The sequence below is a fragment of the Mustelus asterias genome, chromosome 1 (genome assembly GCF_964213995.1).
Source record: "Mustelus asterias chromosome 1, sMusAst1.hap1.1, whole genome shotgun sequence".
Taxonomy (NCBI): domain Eukaryota; kingdom Metazoa; phylum Chordata; class Chondrichthyes; order Carcharhiniformes; family Triakidae; genus Mustelus; species Mustelus asterias.
This window is the reverse complement of record NC_135801.1, coordinates 90,979,657-90,998,513: the sequence shown is the minus strand read 5'-3', so window position 1 is coordinate 90,998,513 and position 18,857 is coordinate 90,979,657. Positions and strand designations below refer to the sequence as shown.

The following is an 18,857-nucleotide window of genomic DNA, read 5'->3' as shown; positions in this document are numbered from 1 at the left end:
TATGACCTACCCTCCAAACCAGGCAGCATCCTGGTAAATCTCCTCTGCACTCTTTCCAGCGCTTCCACATCCTTCTTATAGTGAGGTGACCAGAACTGCACCCAATATTCCAAATGTGGTCTCACCAAGGTCCTGTACAGTTGCAGCATAACCCCACGGCTCTTAAACTCCAACCCCCTGTTAATAAAAGCTAACACACTATAGGCCTTCTTCACAGCTCTATCCACTCGACTGGCAACCTTTAGAGATCTGTGGATATGGACCCCAAGATCTCTCTGTTCCTCCACAGTCTTCAGAACCCTACCTTTGACCCTGTAATCCACATTTAAATTTGTCCTACCAAAATGAATCACCTCACATTTATCAGGGTTAAACTCCATTTGCCATTTTTCAGCCCAGCTTTGCATCCTATCTATGTCTCTTTGCAGCCTACAACAGCCCTCCACCTCATCCACTACTCCACCAATCTTGGTGTCATCAGCAAATTTACTGATCCACCCTTCAGCCCCCTCCTCTAAGTCATTAATAAAAATCACAAAGAGCAGAGGACCAAGCACTGATCCCTGCGGCACACCGCTAGCAACCTGCCTCCAATCCGAAAATTTTCCATCGACCACCACCCTCTGTCTTCGGTCAGACAGCCAGTTACCTATCCAATCGGCCAACTTTCCCTCTATCCCACACCTCCTCACTTTCATCATAAGCCGACCATGGGGGACCTTATCAAACGCCTTACTAAAATCCATGTATATGACATCAACTGCCCTACCTTCATCAACACACTTCGTTACCTCCTCAAAAAATTCTATCAAATTTGTGAGGCACGACTTGCCCTTCACGAATCCGTGCTGACTATCTCGGATTAATCCGCATCTTTCTAAATGGTCGTAAATCCCATCCCTAAGGACCCTTTCCATCAATTTACCAACCACCGAAGTAAGACTAACCGGTCTATAATTACCAGGGTCATTTCTATTCCCTTTCTTAAACAGAGGAACAACATTCGCCATTCTTAAACAGAGGAACAGAGGAAGGGAGTGTAGCATAGATTTATTATAATGATAGCATAACCTTTAAGAGTCTAGATATGAGGAGAGATTCAACAAACTAGGATTGCACTCCATGGAATTTAGAAGGGCTGTGGGGTGATTTGATGGAAGTTCAGATATTGAGCTGTACAAATAGGGTAGATTGGAAGAAACTGTTTCTGCTAATTGGACTAAGAGGGCATAGTCTCAAAACTAGAGCCAGATCTTTCAGGAGTGAAATTAAGAAACACTTCATGCAAAGGAGGGTGGAAGTTTGAAACGTTTTTGCCAATTGATAATTGATCTGTTAATTTTAAAACTGAGATTCAAAGCATTGTGCATATGGAGCACATCAGCCATAATTGAATGTTGGAACAGACTTGAAGGGCTAAATAGCCTGCTCTATTCCTCAACACTAACAGCCCCTAGCTTGATCAACACAAACACCTTTATTAAATGAAAAGATAAAGAGCTTGTATTGGAGGAGCAAAATGGGACAAACTAGAACTTGCGTTCAACATTCCAGGTGGACAAATGACTACGTATTTATTCAGCTATCCCAATGGTCTTGTGATTGAATAAATTTTGTTCACAAACTCTCAACCCAGATTAACTTTACTACTGTTGTAGGTTCAATAACGAGACATCCTATATGAGCAGACATTGGCCACATACCTAGTGAGTTAATTATTGCAGCATTAAACATGCCAGGATGGGTGGCAAATGTATTATCTTCAGTTAGTTAGTATGGCTTTCCATCTACAGAAAATTATGTTGAGATAAAATCTCAAGTGTAATTTGGAACTCAGGAGGCTGCAGCCAATGATAACCTTTTTTATTCATTTATATATACATTATATATAATATATATATGAACTTTTGAGCCACATCTGACTGTTTTATGGTAATAAAGTCTGAATTCATAAAATACTTGCATGATGCAATTAACATTCACTCAAATTTGAGTATTTTGTGGCAACTATTCAAGAATGTTCATTCTGTTTGCTTATGTTCATTGCTAGACATGATTTTTGAATGTGAATTCTATTGAATTTGTTCAAATTCAGAACGATATATTCAAATATGTGTTTATTTTAACGATCTTCTTTGCCTTTATGTAAACAAGAGGTATGGATTCCTTTGACTTTTAATAAAAAGGTAATTTTTACAGAGCAATGGGAAAAGAACAAGGAATGGGATTGATTATAAATGGGTGGCATTAATGGACGAATGTCTTCCTTCTGTGCTGTATGATTCTTCGAACACTCCACCTGTAAAGATAATTGAATAAAATTACCTCCGTTATGACATTAAACTTTGATTCCCCAATTCCCCACCCCACCAATAAACAATGTACTACTCTCCTGTTTAAGGGTAGGAGTGGCCTGTAGAAAATGGACTGGTAGCACTTCGGCTGGACTGGAACCAATATTCTTGAAGGAAAATTAGATGTGGGAGAGTGCTTAAACTAATTTTGCATGGGGAGGGGCACCATAATAAAATATTAGAGAGAAGATACAAGATGCACAGAAGGGGACTACGCTAGCAGTAAATTGAAGAAAGGTAAAATAAATTTTGTATGTGGTGCCAATGTGGGACTTCAATTATCCTAATATAGATTAGAAAAATAACAGTGTAAAGGCAAAGGGGGAGAGAATCCCTGACATGTATATGGAACTTTTGATATATTTCCAGACCAAAGAAGGAAGCAGTGTTAAATCTAGTTCTAGGGAATCAAGTGGTATGTGTTTCAGTGAGAGCGCATTTGGGGAACAGTGATCATAATATCATTGGTTTCTATGAAAATACTGAACTGGAGGAGAGCTGATTTCAGTGATTTGTAAAGGAATCTACCCCAGATTGATTGGAATCAAGGATTGGCAAGTAAAACTGGTTCAAGTACAAATTAGCTCTAGTCCCATGATATGAAAGGAGTACAAAACTCAAACTCGCTGCAATGCTGAAGATATAGGGAAGAATTTTCTGTTGTTTCAGTGGTGGGGAGAGGCATTAAGTTTGTCTAATGGAAAAAGTCAGTTTTCCATCAGTGGAAAATTAGCTTGGAATGTTGTTCTCCCAACTCGGGTCAGGGAGAAATTTAACGACCAGTATCAGGTACCACATTTGCATCTCTTGCATGTGCATTGGAAGGCCACCTCGCTGGAATTATGTTCCCTCTCTAAATTAAGTGCTCTGCCAGCAGATAATTAAGATGGTATTTTTTTACAACTGTAGATAATTGTTAAGCACCACCAAGCTTCACTTCTTCTTGGAATTCAGTAGATGCTGGTTTCACCTTCCTTTAAGAGCATTGCCATGAGATAGCAGGTGCCTACAGCACAAGCCGTGCTAAGGCTGGGCACGAGAGAAGAGAACAGAAGGGAGGGGTAAGACTGAAGCAGGACTGGGAGTGTGCGGGGGTCAGTGGGTGGGTGGGGAACATGAGGGATGGGGATGACGGCAGAACAAGCGGCAGTAACATGACAACAGAGGGGGGAGACGGGCAGAGCTAGAGGTTGGGGGTCAAGGAACACAAGGAGAGTGGAGCAGTGAAAGACTATCCTGGGGCAATAGTTATAAGACTGCCCAAGGGAGATTCAGAGACATCCTAGAGCTGAGGCCTTGCTGTTGGCATATTGAAGAGCTGAGACCATGCTGTCAGGGGAGTGTTGAAGAGTCTTCTGTGGTTGAGACCATGCTGTTGGGGTCGGATTGACGAGACAACAGTGATGATCATGCATGGTATGGTGTGCAGGGCGTGGTTAGTCACTTAAGGAATTTAGTCCTGAAGGGGTTCTCATTGTGAAGCAGAGGATACAACAACAGAAGTCAGTAACTGAAAAGTCGTGGGGGGGTGTGGGGGTATTAGGTGGTCTCCAGGGGAGGGGGAGCAGTTAGTGTGCATGTGGCTTCGAAGGGGAGAGGTCAGGTCAACAAAGGGCAAGGGGGCATCAACATGAAACTGTTCAGGGGGAGAGCAGGAATATCCACATGGACAATAATGGGAGCAGGGATTATGGTGAGGCTGGAAAGTGATAGGAGGAAGGGGAATTAGGAGGCAATGATTATGGAGGGAAGAGGTTGGTTGGTGATGGGGGAGATTGGAAGTTGGTCTCCTGCGTGAAGGTCAGCAGCAGCATTTTCGATTTCACCAAAGAATGACAGTTTGAAAAATGCAGAAGAAAATTGCATAGGATGGGGTGTCTGGGCTTGTGGGAGGATTTCAGCAATTTTTGGCCTATTGAAAGAGCACCCTATAAATTTCCAGCTCATACCATGGAGAGCATGGTTCAGCTGAGTACTGGACTCGAGGACCTAATGTACAGTGAACGAGCTTGGATCCTTGACTAATTGTGCAGATTTGGCCTAGAATCCATTAAGGTTTGGTGCCACAGTGCATATGCATTGTCGCCTGATCCTTCCAGAAGCATGTCAGAATGGATGTAGGGTCAAAAAATAAAGGACCATAGCTGCTGCACGGCAGCAGTAGGAACTCTACAAGCCATCTTTCCAGTAAGAAGGCACCATGCTTGCAATGAAGACTTAGGTGCAAGAATTGGGTATTGATGGTTATTGTTACGGCTACTAGAGGACAACCAGCAGAGGCCTGAGTTTGGGTCAGAGGACATGGGTCCTTTGACCCTAATTTAGAACCTCCTTGTGAATGTACAATCAGCTTGGGAAAGCTCGGCCACCTGCCATCCTTCAGGATGACCTCATCTTGCAAGGGGTGACCTTGGTATGCCCTGTACAGATTGAGGGGAAGTCGAGGATTAGAGGCTACATTCGTGCCTTGTATAGGGAGGGAGTCTGTTCAACAGGAACTATCATTGATTGCTTAATTTATCACTTCACAGATACAAGAAGGAATAGGCAATGCAGGCTGCAGGCATCACTGCCTTTTTGATAGCTATGATGAGACGACGTGACAGTTGCCAATTGGCACTGCTGTAGAAAGACAATTGTACTGAGAAAAAGAGCCAGCAGAGCCCCAAGAAGGCTGAGATGCTGACAAGGGGTGGCCAAATCCACAAAGACATTTGGTGTGACCAAGGATCTACAGAAGACGCTTATACGTGGAGATGAGTGAAAGACAATGCCGCAGACATCTTTGCTTATGGTGGCTCGTATTTGAGGAACTTGCGCAGCGTGGACATGGGAGGGCATCTACTGCTGGCTGCTCTGAAGGTTACTGCTGCACTGAATTTCTTTGCCAGCAGGTCCTTCCAGGCTCCACTGGGGACCGTTGGTGATACACAACTACATAAGGGAGTTGACAGATGCCCTTTTCAGTAAAGCTTACCATTATTTACAGTTCTGCATAGATGAAGCAAGCCAGGCTGCCAGAGCTGTGGAATTCACTGCAATTTCAGGCTTCTTGCAAGTGCAGAACACCAGCAATATGTGGCTTTGAGAGTTCCCTGGCAGCAGCCTGAGAGATTCATGAGTAGAAAAGGATTTCACACTCCATGTCCAACTCATTTCTGATCACAGAGAGCAGAGCCAGCTTATTTGTGCTAGGTATCCAGGGAGCAATTCTCTTGAGGCTTCGATGCAACAAACCCTTCATTGTCGGCGTGAACATATCATCTCACAATGATCATGGAAGCAATGTAAGACACCTTAATTCCTAACAATGGGATCATCCTTGGAAGGTGCAATAGCCTAGGGCAGTGGTTCCCAACAAGTGTGCCCCTAGTGTGCATGAAGAAACCCCCCCCCCTCCAAAGTGGTGTGAAAAAAGATTCAAAATTCATGACTAATTCAAAACTAAAACTAACCTTTGTCTTCAGCTCTGTGCTTGACATCTCACAAGATCCGACAAATCTTGGGCCTCCCACACATGTGCCAGCTGGGAAAGAGTCATGTGTGGTTTAGAATTTTTATGTTCATCAGGCTAATGTACCTGACCTTGGAGCTGAAGGCGTGCATGCACAAAATGTGAAAATGCAAAAGGACACAAAAACCCTGGATGAAGCGAAGAGATGGAGAGGTTTTTTAAAAATCAGGCAAAAGGACAGGGAGAAGTTAAAAACGAAGTTCACAGTAAGGGGAGAAGACAGAAAATAAGAGGTGTGCATCAAAATTCTTTCTTAGTATAGAGGTGGGCCATGACATATAAAAGGTTGGGAACCATTGGTTTAGAGGACATGTGGTCACTGTGGAATGTGATAAGCACTCCACCAGATTAACCTTCTTAAACAACTACATCTAGTGCAGTCCTTTCAATCATGGCACCAACAAACCAGTGGGCATGGTAGCCTTCAAGGGGCTGAAATGCTATTACAAAAATGGATGAACTTATTTCCAGTATGACTGAAGCTTAGCAAGGCAGTGCTAACAGGAAAAAAATTAGTCGATGTTTTGCGTTTGGCCGTCTCAAAAGGGAGCAACATTCAGACAGCTCCCATGCATAAATAATCTAGAGATAACATCTTGCTACTGAGCCCCAAGATGCCTTCAGACAACAGGAGGCAGTGAACTACGGTATGAATCCAAAGCTGAGAGTTATATTTGCATTTCACAGTGAGTGGGTAGGCAGGGCCATCGATTGAATTTTTTTTTGTTTATATCCAATTCAATCTAATCAAAGTCTCAGCAAGTCAGACATTTCAGATCTAAGTTGACAAGACAGGCAAGCCTCTTCCTGTCTTGGGCTTGATCTCCATGATCCAAGCTGATTGGAGCAGGCATTGCACCTCCTCCAAGACTTGATCTCATTTGCATCTTAGCCAAAAGGCCGAGATGCTGCTTTAAAAAATGGCTTCAAATGAAGCCTCCATGTAACCTAAAACTTCAACCAAGACCAGAATACCAAAACAACACTTGATCTTAGCCAAAAAGCCGAGAAGCCATTGATTGATTATTTACAAACACCGATGACTCTGCATTCGCAGAAACCTGCCAAGTCTATGTCCTGCATTGCCTTGGCATTTGGGAGAGACATGGCCTAGTCATTATTGACACAGCAGAGAGTGACAATTTCTTCCCTTTGTAAATCCTGCTGAGTCACTTTCATAGTATTACAATCCTCACCATTGTCCATGTCACAAAGGCTATTCCTTTCTATCCACCCTAAGTCATTGAGTGCACACTCATACAAATCAGTATGGAATTCATTGCATACTGTGGATTTACAGAAGGATTCCATGCAGCATTAGCAAGCAGCTATTCAAGAGCAAAGTTCTCACAGGTAAGTATATGGCTTCACCAGGATGAGCAAAACACCTCTTGACATTACATACTCATTCCCCTCTAACAGATGTTTCAAATGTCATTGATTGGAACCTACTTCAATCAGTCAGTGTCATGCATGGGAAGAATTTGAACAAAGAAAGGAATAACATTCAGCCTTAAATGCAGAGATGGGAGGCATGAAAGCCCATGGTGCTCAATGATGAACACTACTTTTCCCAAAAAACTCAAGTACACTGGGAGAAAAGACCCTTAACATTGGTCATGACAAATGCTTGTTACATCCTCAAACTAGAGACTTCAATGTGACAGCATCGGGATATTTCACTAACTTTGAGAAATAGTTCTCATGAAGCCAAATTATGTCAAGCTGAGATCCAAGGGTCACATGTATTGTCCTGCCATCATTTTCACACATGATGTGCTTTTGTTCATGTCACAGATGTGAAAAAAAGCTAATCACTAAGTGAGTGAAAGTTAATGGAACTGAGGTCCAAATGGGAGATAATTGGGGTGGAGCGGAGAAGTCATTTTGGAACCTTGAATGAATGCGGGAACTTGTATTATATCGATTAGCCATTGAATACCTTAGACTTGGAGATAGATAACTGCAAAATATATTTACAAGTGAAGATTATTATGCAGTGAATGAACTCCCATGCCTGCATTGTGCATTCAAAATGTAAGTTTCCTAACTCTAATGCTATGTCCAGGTACAGCACCGACATGAGCAGCGAGGTGAATGCTGATTGCTATACCTTGTTGTCTGAGATGACTTAGCAGCCATCCTAAGCCTGACCTGGAGTTGATGGGGTCACAGGCAGAGGGGATCTGGAGCTTCAAGACATCCTTGGATGCCCCCTCAGGTGTCTGACTGGTGCTTCTTCCCTTGAGTGCCCAAGGCCGCCGCCCTTCCCCCCCCCCCCCCCCCCCCCCCCCCAGTCTATGAAATATTATGGGTACGTTCTTCATCCTGAACAGCATTATTTTAAATTCATAAAGTCCATTTGGCATCACAAATGCTGAGATTTCCTTTGCTCTCTTGGACAAAGGTACTTGCCAGTATCCCTTTAGCAAATCCATTTGTGATCAATTTGGACTGTTCCAACTCGTTCAATGCGAGCCTCCAACCATGGTATAGGAATTGAATCTCTCTTGGTGACGACATTCACTTTCCTGTAGTCCACGCAAAGGGTGCGATTTTCCTGCCCCTCTACGCTGGTTGAGTAGTGTAACGGGGTGGGAAATGTCAGCAGGAGGCCAAAAACAGGAATTGCAACTGGCATCTGGCTGGTCGCAATTTTTTTCAGTGTAATCAGCCTCACGTCGGGGAACAGTGCGAGGCTGATTACAATGTGCAAATTTCAATCTGTTTAGCAAGCCCGGGACCGTATCGTCCGGGCTCACTAGTGTTTCCGATTGTTGATAGAGGTGCACACCAGCCATGATCACATATGGTCCCCAGCAACAGGGACCATGTGTGATGGCCTTGGTGGGACTGGAGGCCATTGAGGGACCCTGGGTGATTGGGAGTGGTGGGTGCCTGTTAGGTGGTGCCAGCCTTACACTGGCAATGTCCAGCAGGCATCGGGCAACACCAAGAGGGTGGGGCCTCATGGGGAGGCAGAGTCAGACCCAGTGGATGAGTCGGTAGGACAGGAGGGAAAGGGGGAGCTCTGTATGGTGGGGTGGAGGCTGGTGGTGGGGCTGGCCATCAGGGTGGAGGAGCCGGTGATGTGGGGGGGGGGGGGGTGGAGTATGGCAGTATACTCGGAGATTGGCGCGAGTGCAGTGCCCCCCCCCCTCCCCCTCAGCAATCTGATGCCAGCCTCTCTAGTATGATTAGGCCCCCGCCACACACCCCCCCCCCCCCCGACCGACGTGAATCGTCTGACCTCTGTGTTGCGCAGAATGCCGTAAATTCATTTCACTAAGCTCGCCCAAATAATGGGCGGGAAAACTCCCATTTTCCCACCTGTTGGGCACTACTTTTTTTTTGGAAAATCACACAGTCTGTGTTTCATCTCGCTTCGACACCATTGCGATAGGTGAATGCCAATCATTAGAATTCAATGTAATTTTGGAGCATATATTCAACTTTCTTCTGTACTTGTGATAACTTTTCTGGATTTAACCTATATGAATGTTGCTTTATTGGAACTGTGCCCCCACATCTACTACATCATGCATCCCTATCTCCATTCTACCTAACTTATTCCAACAAATACATTTATAAGACTGCATCAACTCTTCCAATTTTCTTCGAGCTCTTAACTGGAAGATAACTTAACCAGTTGTTTAAATTTCCTAATATTTCCTCATTATCCAAATTAATTAGAGGAAAGTCACTCTCAGAATTTAACCCTTCCTCTTCTCCCTCATTACCACCAAGACCTCATGCTTGTCCTCATCTCTTCTTTCGTGGTACCTCTTAAGCATGTTAACATGACATACTCTAAGATTTACATGTATCTGATGTGCGTACCCGATAATTTACTTCTTGCTGTTTTTGTTTTCATATATCTGATATGATCCACTAAATCAGGCTTTCAATGATTCACTCAACACAGGTGGCAAACACTAGCACTTTCTCCCCTGCGACAAAACTATGGCCGGAATATTACCTTCCAACCCGCCACGGGAATCGGAGCGGAAAGTTCCGTTGACCTCAAGTGGGATTTTACGAATTCGGGACGAGCGAGGCCTAAAATCCCTCCCTATGAGTCTGTGCTCTCCCATCAGCCTTTGCTTTCATTCCCTGCTGTGCTATCTTTAAATGCTTCCTTGCCACTTCAGAAGACCCATTCAGTCTTTCTCTGAAATTCGATACCTAGTCCAAAAGTGATTTCTTAATAACTTTTCTTCTATTCATTTCAGTAGTCCTCTAACTTCATGTCCAGAAATGAATTAAAAAGGACTCCATATCGTAAAATAATTTGGGGCATCTCCATTGGCAAATAATAAAAATGGAATCCCTTTGTCCCAACCATGAGTGTAATCTTGATTATACACTCTCATCATTGTTTTCAAAGTTTGATGTCTCTCTAATGCTCCCTGTGACTCTGGATGAGACATCAATAATTTATATTGTTTTTTTGTTTAGAGATGTGGAAGATAGCTACGGAACAATCACGGAGTCAGCTGATGAACTTTTAACAAAAGTACAAAACATGTATTAAACAAAAGATTAATTATGATACACTACACCCAAACTGTACCTTTACAGATATATATAGATTTGTAAGGATAACACAAGTTACGAAATCTATCTTGTACTCTAATGTACACAGTCTATATATACTACTTGGCAACTGTGGTCAGACACTCAAATCAAGTGACGGATGCCACCCAAAGCATCTCTGGGCTTCTCATCAATTCCCACCAGAAGCTTGTCACATTGAGCTGCTTGGAACGTCTGTCTTTCACACAAGGGTTCCCAATCTCCACTCCCGAAGATCAAGTCTTGGAATCTTCTCCCAAATGTCACTTTTCCTGGATGCCTTCAAGTAAGAAGGTTTCAACCCCTACTGATGTTCCTTCCCTAGATTGCCACAGTTTCCTTTCCACACGGTCTCTCAGCTATGCCAACAGAACACCACTGCTTCACAGGCCTGTTTGTAAGGTTACACCAATCTTCTGGTCACCTTGGATCTCTGGATTCTTGCAAGCTGATGTTGTTCTAGGTCTGCGTCTTGCAGCCCTGTTTTTTTTAACTTGGAGTCTTCCTCTATTCCTCCCTCTTTACTGAACAGAACCTTTTTTTTCTAGATTCCTGTTCTTTGTTTCTGGACTTCTGGAACTTTCTTCTGCTTCATTCCCTGGTTTAAGGACCTTTCTGTTTAGCTTGGGGTCAATTCTCTGCAGTCTCTCATGTCTCTGCTCCAGCAGTTTCAGTGAACTGGTGTTTCCTCCTTGGTTATCTTGTGCCAACTGAACTCGACGTTTTTGCCGTCTTGATGTGGGTCTCTTGTTGCTGTGCAACAGCCCAGCTTTTTATACCCTGTTTGCTTTAGGGTCGTAAAACCTTCATTACTATGCTGGCAAAGGTTAAACTGAAGTTTTTGCTCTTTTCTTAACACCCATATAGAAACAAAAAAATAAGCTCACTTATAGTTGTATCTTATTCCTAATACCCACAAAAACAAATATGTTTCATAAAACCAAATCTATTTCCTAATGCTAATCACTTGCTGTACCTGCACACTAACCTTTTGTGATTCATGTACCAGGACACCCAGATCCCTCTGTACCATAGAGTTTTTCTGCATTCAAATAATATACGGCTTTTCTATTCTTGCTGCCAAAGTGGGTGAGTTCACATTTTCCCAGATTATAATGCAGCTGGAATTCTCTGACCTCGCCCGTGGCTGGGATTCTCCAGTCTCAGTGAGCACTAAATTCTCCGTTCTCGCTGACAGTGGTAGCAGGGCATGCAAGACTGGAGAATTCTGGCCTTCCATAGCCATTTTCTTCCCACTCACTGGACCTATCTATCAATTTGCAGACTTTGTGTCCTCCTCACAACTTGCTTTTCTCCCTATCTTTGCACTGCCAGCAAATCTGGCTACAGTGCACTTGGTCCCTTCATCCAAGTCATTAATATAAATCGAAAATAGTTGATGCCCCACCACAGATCCTGTAGCACACCACTAGTTACAATTTGCCAACCTGAAAATGATCCATTTATCTTGACTTTTCCTGTTAGCCACTCCTCGATCCATGCTGATATATTATCCCCAAGACCATTGGCGTTTGTCCTGTGTAGTAAGTAACCTTTTATGTGGCCTTGGAGAAGAAGAGCATGAGGGAAGATTTGATACAGGTGTTGAAAATGATGAAGGGGTTTGATGGAGTGAACGAGGAGAAGCAGAAGGGTTGTTAACCAGAGAACATGGCTTTAAGGTAGTTGGCAAAAGAGCCAGAGGTGACATTAGGGGGATATCATATATGCAGAATGATCTGAAATGCATTCCCTGAAAAAGTGGTGGCAATAGATTTAATGATAACTTTCAAAAGAATTGGATAACTACTTGAAAATTTAAAAAATAAAAATGGGCAGGGGAGCAGGACTAATTAGATGCCTATTTTAAAAAGCTGGTACAGGTATGATGTGCTTAATTGCCTCCTGCAATACTGTGGCTGGAAATTTCCCATCCCGACTGCCACGGAATCATAGTGGGTGGGACAGAAAATTTGGCGGACCATGTAAAGGTCTGTTAACCTAGCGTGTGAATCTCTGGCCTTGGGGTACAAGAGGCCAGAAAATCCCACCCTATGTTTCTCTGTGGAGCATGTAATTATCTCAATCTGCATCTATATCGTTTAATTTTATTTCCATTCATTTATTTATCCAATTTCTTTTGCACTTGGCACAGCTGTTCAGAATCTTTAGTGTTGTGTAGGGAACAAAAGTTGTTCAGTCTTTAAATTCATTGAGCCGTGTTAATTTTGTAACTGTCATCACGACCCAAGTAAAATAGCTCAATCAAAACAATACATCTTCATTCTATGTGTTTTATGTTTCTAACATCCAAAAACATTACCTTACGTTTGTTTACATGTCATCAGTCCGAGTGATGTGTGCCCTTGTATACTCTGTCCAGGCTCTCACTTAAATTATCCATAAGCCGGCATTTATCAACATCATAGCTACTTTTTATAAGGAAATCAATAGATATTGGGGGGATAAAACAAAAGAAAAATAATCAATTGTTAGATCCATTAAAAACACCCTGCATCACTAAGGTGCATTTGATGATTTATCAGGAAATAATTGGTCATCAGAAAAAACAATTATTTGTCTGCATTTTTGTCACCTCTTTTAGCTTTCTTGGTCAAATGAAACAATAGTATAATTTTTCATAAATGGGTTGCTGAGTATAGGGAAAACACGGTACAATAAAAAAATCCTTATTTCCTCTTTAGGATTCTGTGATCAGCCCACATTAAACAAAGTAAACTTCATTTGAAGAATAAAATTTCCCTTTGCTCGGATTGAAATGCTTGAATGGCATTGGAAAGTTTATGTACAGAGATATTTTGGCATGTTAATTTTTTTAATTTTTACATATAGGAAACTCAAGTTGATGCAGGATCATACCGTAACGATGGATGGTTGAAACTAAACAATACATCAATTGCTACCAAGACTTGGCACATCATACCATAAATTGAGAATTTTAAGAAGAAAGCTATCTTATCACTCAGCATCTAATTAGTGCCTTAATATTCAGCCTATTGATTCAGGTTGAATGTATGTAGCAGTATATTTTGTATTTGCTGCTTTGTAGCCAAAACCTGAAGCTGTGTGAACAATATTGTAGATATCAGAGGTTGCACTAATAATTTCTTGTACAAAAAAAACTTTTTACTCTCGTTTTTGCTCTCTTGCAAGAACCTGTTAAATATCTACAGATTAACATTCCTCTGGGTTGCTACTAGATCTCAATGTACTTTACAACAGAAGCATTAATTGTTTAACTGTTCATCCTTTTTTTTATAAGCCTTTCTGTTTGAACTTTATTTGCACCAAGCACAGCATGGTTGAAGGTCACAATGCATTAGCGATTTATTTGACATTTTTGGAAGGGAAATAATGGAGCATGATTTATTTTCATTGTCCATGTTGGAACCCAGGGCACTTCAATTATTGTACTCATTTTACATTACACTTTACTCATTTTCTATGTATATTCTATGTTGTAATCTTTGTTATAAATTTGTATCCTTAATAACTGATTTGATGAATTTTCAAAGTTTTAAACAGTTTAAATTGTGCTTTTGTGGAAACAGTTCTTGATGCAGGAGTAAAACTACCTCAAACAGTCTCTATTCCAAACCTTTTGTTGGGGAGGGGGGTCCATTGATACAATTATGTATAAACTCTGGTACCTGCACCATTTTGTTGTAAATCTCCAGCAATAAGTTGGTCACAGGGCCTGAAAGAACTTACCATTATAATATCATTATGGTCCCAAGTACACACACCTGTTTTGTCAAGCACTCTTCCTCAGTGACATTTAACTCAGGGAAAATAAAACTTGTGCTTTGATTCCAGATTACTTAGTCTGGATATAAGTGCCCTGTGGTAATATGTTACTATTCTGAATGTGATTACCTGTAGAGCAGAATCTGTCTACGAGGTATCTTTTTAATGTTTATAGCCATGGGCATCTCGCTCATTCACTGCCCATCAGCTGTAATTGTACTTTTGAAGTCTGAAGTTATTGTACAGATTGTCTTGAATTAGGGTTTTTTGGTGAAATAAAAAAAAATCAGTCTTTCGTTATCTTTCCTTTTTTGTTTACTATTCTTTATAACCTTGTACCTTCCCAGCTTCAATTAATTTGCTGATTTGTTTTTTTTTTCTCTGGATCCTTTTCTAAGTAATACATTGCTACTTATTTGTTTTTGAGTTGCTGCCCACACTTTTATAACTAAAGGCTAAACTCTTCAAAAAAGCCAGTCAATATTGTCTATCAAAAGACCATCCCTAAGTACTCTTGTTTCAGTCTATGTTGTGAACCCAAGCAGATTGCCTCCTTCTTCCATGTCAAGCCAACCCTGTATTTTACCCTTTCAGTTAGAAATATAGGCATTTGTGCATTAGGCATTAGCTGCACAAGTGCTTTTTCCTCTTTATTAAATGGCCCTCCCATCCCAGGTGAAAACAGAGCTCGCAAATGTTTTTATTGATTTAGACAAATCTTACATAGATTTCATAAATCTGTCTGTGCAACGCAACAGACCAGCCACATCCAATCTTGAAGGTATCAGTGTTTGATTATTATACTCAAGTCTGTTGGATCCACTACCTTTAACAGTATGCTTGTCACTTGCTATTTTTTGCACTATATGCATTAACTTGCATGTCACCATTAAATGCTGTTTGTTTGTGCACTTATTTAATTGCTTGATCTTGTAAATATCTTTGAATTATATCACTTTTTATATAGAACATTTTGAGTCTCATGCAATTTAATGTTCTCAGCAAAATTGTATATTTGATTTGCAGCACAGAATATTTAATAAATTTTGAACAGCAATCGAACAGTTCTTTGGGCAGCAGAAACCAGCTAAGCTCCCCAATCAAACTTCCATTAATACCTAATCACTGTATCCTAATATTTAACAATTTACTGGCATAAAAACTCTCAGTGCCATCCATTTTAACAGAGTTCTTCTAAGAGATCTTAGCAAATACCTTTTTCTCAACTCTTAAGGATATTGGACTCCTTGTTGGGATGCAGTTCACATTCTCCCAAATGCCTTTCCTAAGAGCCCATTTAAATTTTGTAATCATCCTTTATTATTCAGAAACAATCAATGTGGGGATGGCTTAGCTATATGAATCTTTTCCTCACCTGAACACCAAAGTCACTGAAGAGTGGTCAGTAGTAACTAGGTATTTTACCTTGTCTTGCTAACCCAAGGGTGGTTGGAGACCACTGTAGTAGTATCTGCATTGAGTACACATCAAAATCTGCTTCTTCTGGTCTGAAAAGCTGCTGTTTAGTGGGATATTTATAACTTATAGTTTCTGCTGGATTGGTTTTGTGTAGCAGGAGCAACCCCGGAGTGAACTTAATAGATTCACTAAAACTGGCAACCATGAAGATCTATATTCCACTTGCTTTAGTGTAGATAGTAAGTTTACTTTTGGGTTGCCACCAGTTGTGGCAGTTAGTTACCCTAGTGCCCACTAAATGCAAAATTAAGGCAGCTTATGGATCAACTACTCACTAGATAAACCTGCTTGTGCCAATAGGGAAATTTGTTCAATGGTTTCTCAAAATCTGCGATGTATGAATTCATAATGTTACCCTATTCTATCAAGTTGGTTATACCCTCAATTCCATTGAGTATTTTCTGCAGTTAATAACAAAAGGCAGTATATAGAATATACGGCCAATTTTCTCCACGCTTTCTTGATGACTTGTTCCTTTTAAACACCCTTGGCAATTCTTGACACAATCTCCATGGTTTGACTATTTCCTTTGTGTCTGGCCAGAATTACACCACATTATGCAGTGCAGAAACACGCTATTTTGCCCAACTAGTCTGTGCTGATGTTTAAACTCCACACAAGTCTTGCATTTCAACTACCTCCCTCAACCTTTCAACATATCTTTCACTTCTTTTCCTCATGTATTTGCCTATTTTGTTTTTGAAAGCATATAAGCTATCTGCCTCAATCACTTAACATGATACCGAGTTCCACATTCTAACCATTCTGAGGAAAGACATTTCTCCTTATTTTTCCTATTGAATTTATTAATAACTGTCTTGTAATCATCGACCTTAATTAACACTGCTTTCTACCTTCCTCCCATCTAAAAAATAATCTCTTCAGCTACTCTGTTTTCTAACCAATGTTATCCATTCAACAATTTGTCACCTGACGTACAATAAATGGCATAATTTTTGAAAAGTGCAGCTAAGTATAGAGACCTTGATGTTCATATGTGAATCTGAAATATGGCAGGGCAAGCTGATAAGGCGGTTAATAAGATGGGCTACTTACTGTAAATACAGGAATAGAAGAACCAAGACATCATGCTGGAACTTTATAAATCACTGCTAGGGGTCTCAGCTGAAGTATCGTGACAAGTTCTGGGCTTCAATTTCGGAGAAAACTTAAAGGCCTTAGAAAAAGGACATCTACCAGGATGTTACAAGGATGAGCGACTTCAGTGAGGTTGGAAAAGTTAGAACCATTCTCCTCGAAACAGAGGAGAGGACCTAATTGAAGATTTCAAGTATAGAAATTTTGATCAAGTAGATGGAGAAAGAACTATTCCATCTGACAAATGGGTCAGTAACCAGAGGCCTCAGATTTAAAATCATCGACAAAGGATCTAATGAAGAGATGAGAAACTTTTTTGTTAGTGTTGTTGGGATCGTAAATGTTCTTCCTGAAAAGGCAGTGCAAGCTAGTCCCATAAATAGTTTTAAAAGGGAATTGCATGTGCTCTTGAAGATAAGAGGCTTACAGGGACAAAACAAGGGGATGTGAGCCAAAACAATCCTGGTTTTTCAGAGAGTCAGCACAGACACAGCAGCCCAAGAGGCTGTTGTGTCTTATCCATGCTTGTAAGTTTCTATGACTCCACATGCCCAGCTCTTTGTTATGAGCCTATCTTGTACCTTTTTGGAGGCCTTTTGGAAATCCGAGCACTAGACATCCACTGCATTACCCTTTCCATTACTTCTCCAAAACATTCCATGAGCTTAATTTAGTTTTGTTTATCTTTTGGAATCCATGCTAATTATTTTGTTATACTTTCTGTTCCAAAATGTTCTATCACTTTTAGTAGACTCCGATACCTTTCATATCATTGACATTAAACTGGTTGATCTATGGTTCCCAGATTTTATTCTATTTTCCTTTATATAGAAACTAGGAGTAGGCCATTCAGCCCTTTTGAGCCTACTCCATTCATTTTGATCATGGCTGATCATCAAATTCAATATCCTGATTTCCACACACACACCCACCCCCCCCCTCCATATCCCTTGAGCACCAAGAGCTATGTCTAACTTCTTGAAATCAGATGGTGTTTTGGCTTCAGCTACATTCTGTGGTAGTGAATTCCACATATTCACCACGCTCTGGATGAAGAAACTTCTCCTCTCCTCCGTTCAAAAAGGTTGACCCCTTATCCTCAAGCCATGACCCCTAGTTCTAGACTCCCCCACCATTGGGAACATTCTTTCTGAATCTACCCTGTCTAACCCTGTTAGAATTTTATAAGTTCCTATGAGATCCCCTCTCTCGCTTCTAAACTCCAGTGAATATAATCCTAACTGATTTAGTCTCTCCTTATATGACATACCTGCCATCCCAGGAATTAGCCTGGTAAACCTTTGCCATACCCCCTTTATAGCAAGGACATCCTTCCTCAGAAAATGACACCATACTCCAGGTGTGGCCTCACCAATGTCCTATACAATTGCGGCAAAACATCCCTATCCCTATTCTCGAATCCCCTCACTAAGAAAGTCAACATACCAGTTGCTTTCTTTACTGCCTGCTGTAACTATGTGCTTACTTTCAGCAACTGATGCATGAGGACAAGAAGATCTTGCCACGTATCCACCTCTCAATTTACACCCATTCAAGTAATAATCTGTCTTACTATTATTGCTACCAAAGTGGATAACCTCACACTTATCCACATTAATGCTGCATCTGCCATGTAGATGCCCACACAATCAGCTTGTCCAAATCACACTGAAGCATCTCTGCATCCTCCTCACAGCTCACCCTCCCACCCAAATTTGTGTCATCTGCAAATTTGGAGATAATACATTGTTCCCTCTTCTAAATCATTAATATATGTGGACAGTTGGGGTCCTAGCACAGATTCGTGTGGAACCCCATTAGTCACTGACTGCCAATCAGACAAAGACCCATTTATGCAGCTCTTTGCTTCCTATCTGCTAACCAGCTTTCTCAAAACATCCTTCTCAAAACATTACCTGCAATCCTATGTGCTTTAACTTTACATAGTAGTCTGTTATGTGAGACCTTGTCAAAAGCCTTCTGAAAGTCTAAATAAACCACAGCCACTGGTTCTCCTTGGTCAAGTCTACTAGTTACATCCTCAAAAAATTCCAATAGTTTCATCAAGC

General features: G+C 41.2%; 1 protein-coding gene across 7 annotated transcripts in view; it reads left to right on the top strand.

Annotated features, from left to right (window-relative positions):
* The window catches only part of lcorl (ligand dependent nuclear receptor corepressor-like), a 130,830-nt gene extending 116,313 nt beyond the window's left edge, over positions 1-14,517 (top strand). For 6 of the 7 annotated variants that reach the window (XM_078215338.1, XM_078215330.1, XM_078215351.1 and 3 more), the window contains one exon: positions 13,297-14,517. In XM_078215338.1, coding sequence (XP_078071464.1) covers positions 13,297-13,310 — 14 coding nt within the window. In that variant the 3' untranslated portion in view covers positions 13,311-14,517. The remainder of the gene's footprint in view (positions 1-13,296) is intronic. The other variant, XM_078215394.1, reaches the window with a different exon arrangement.
* The last annotated feature ends 4,340 nt before the right edge of the window (positions 14,518-18,857 follow it).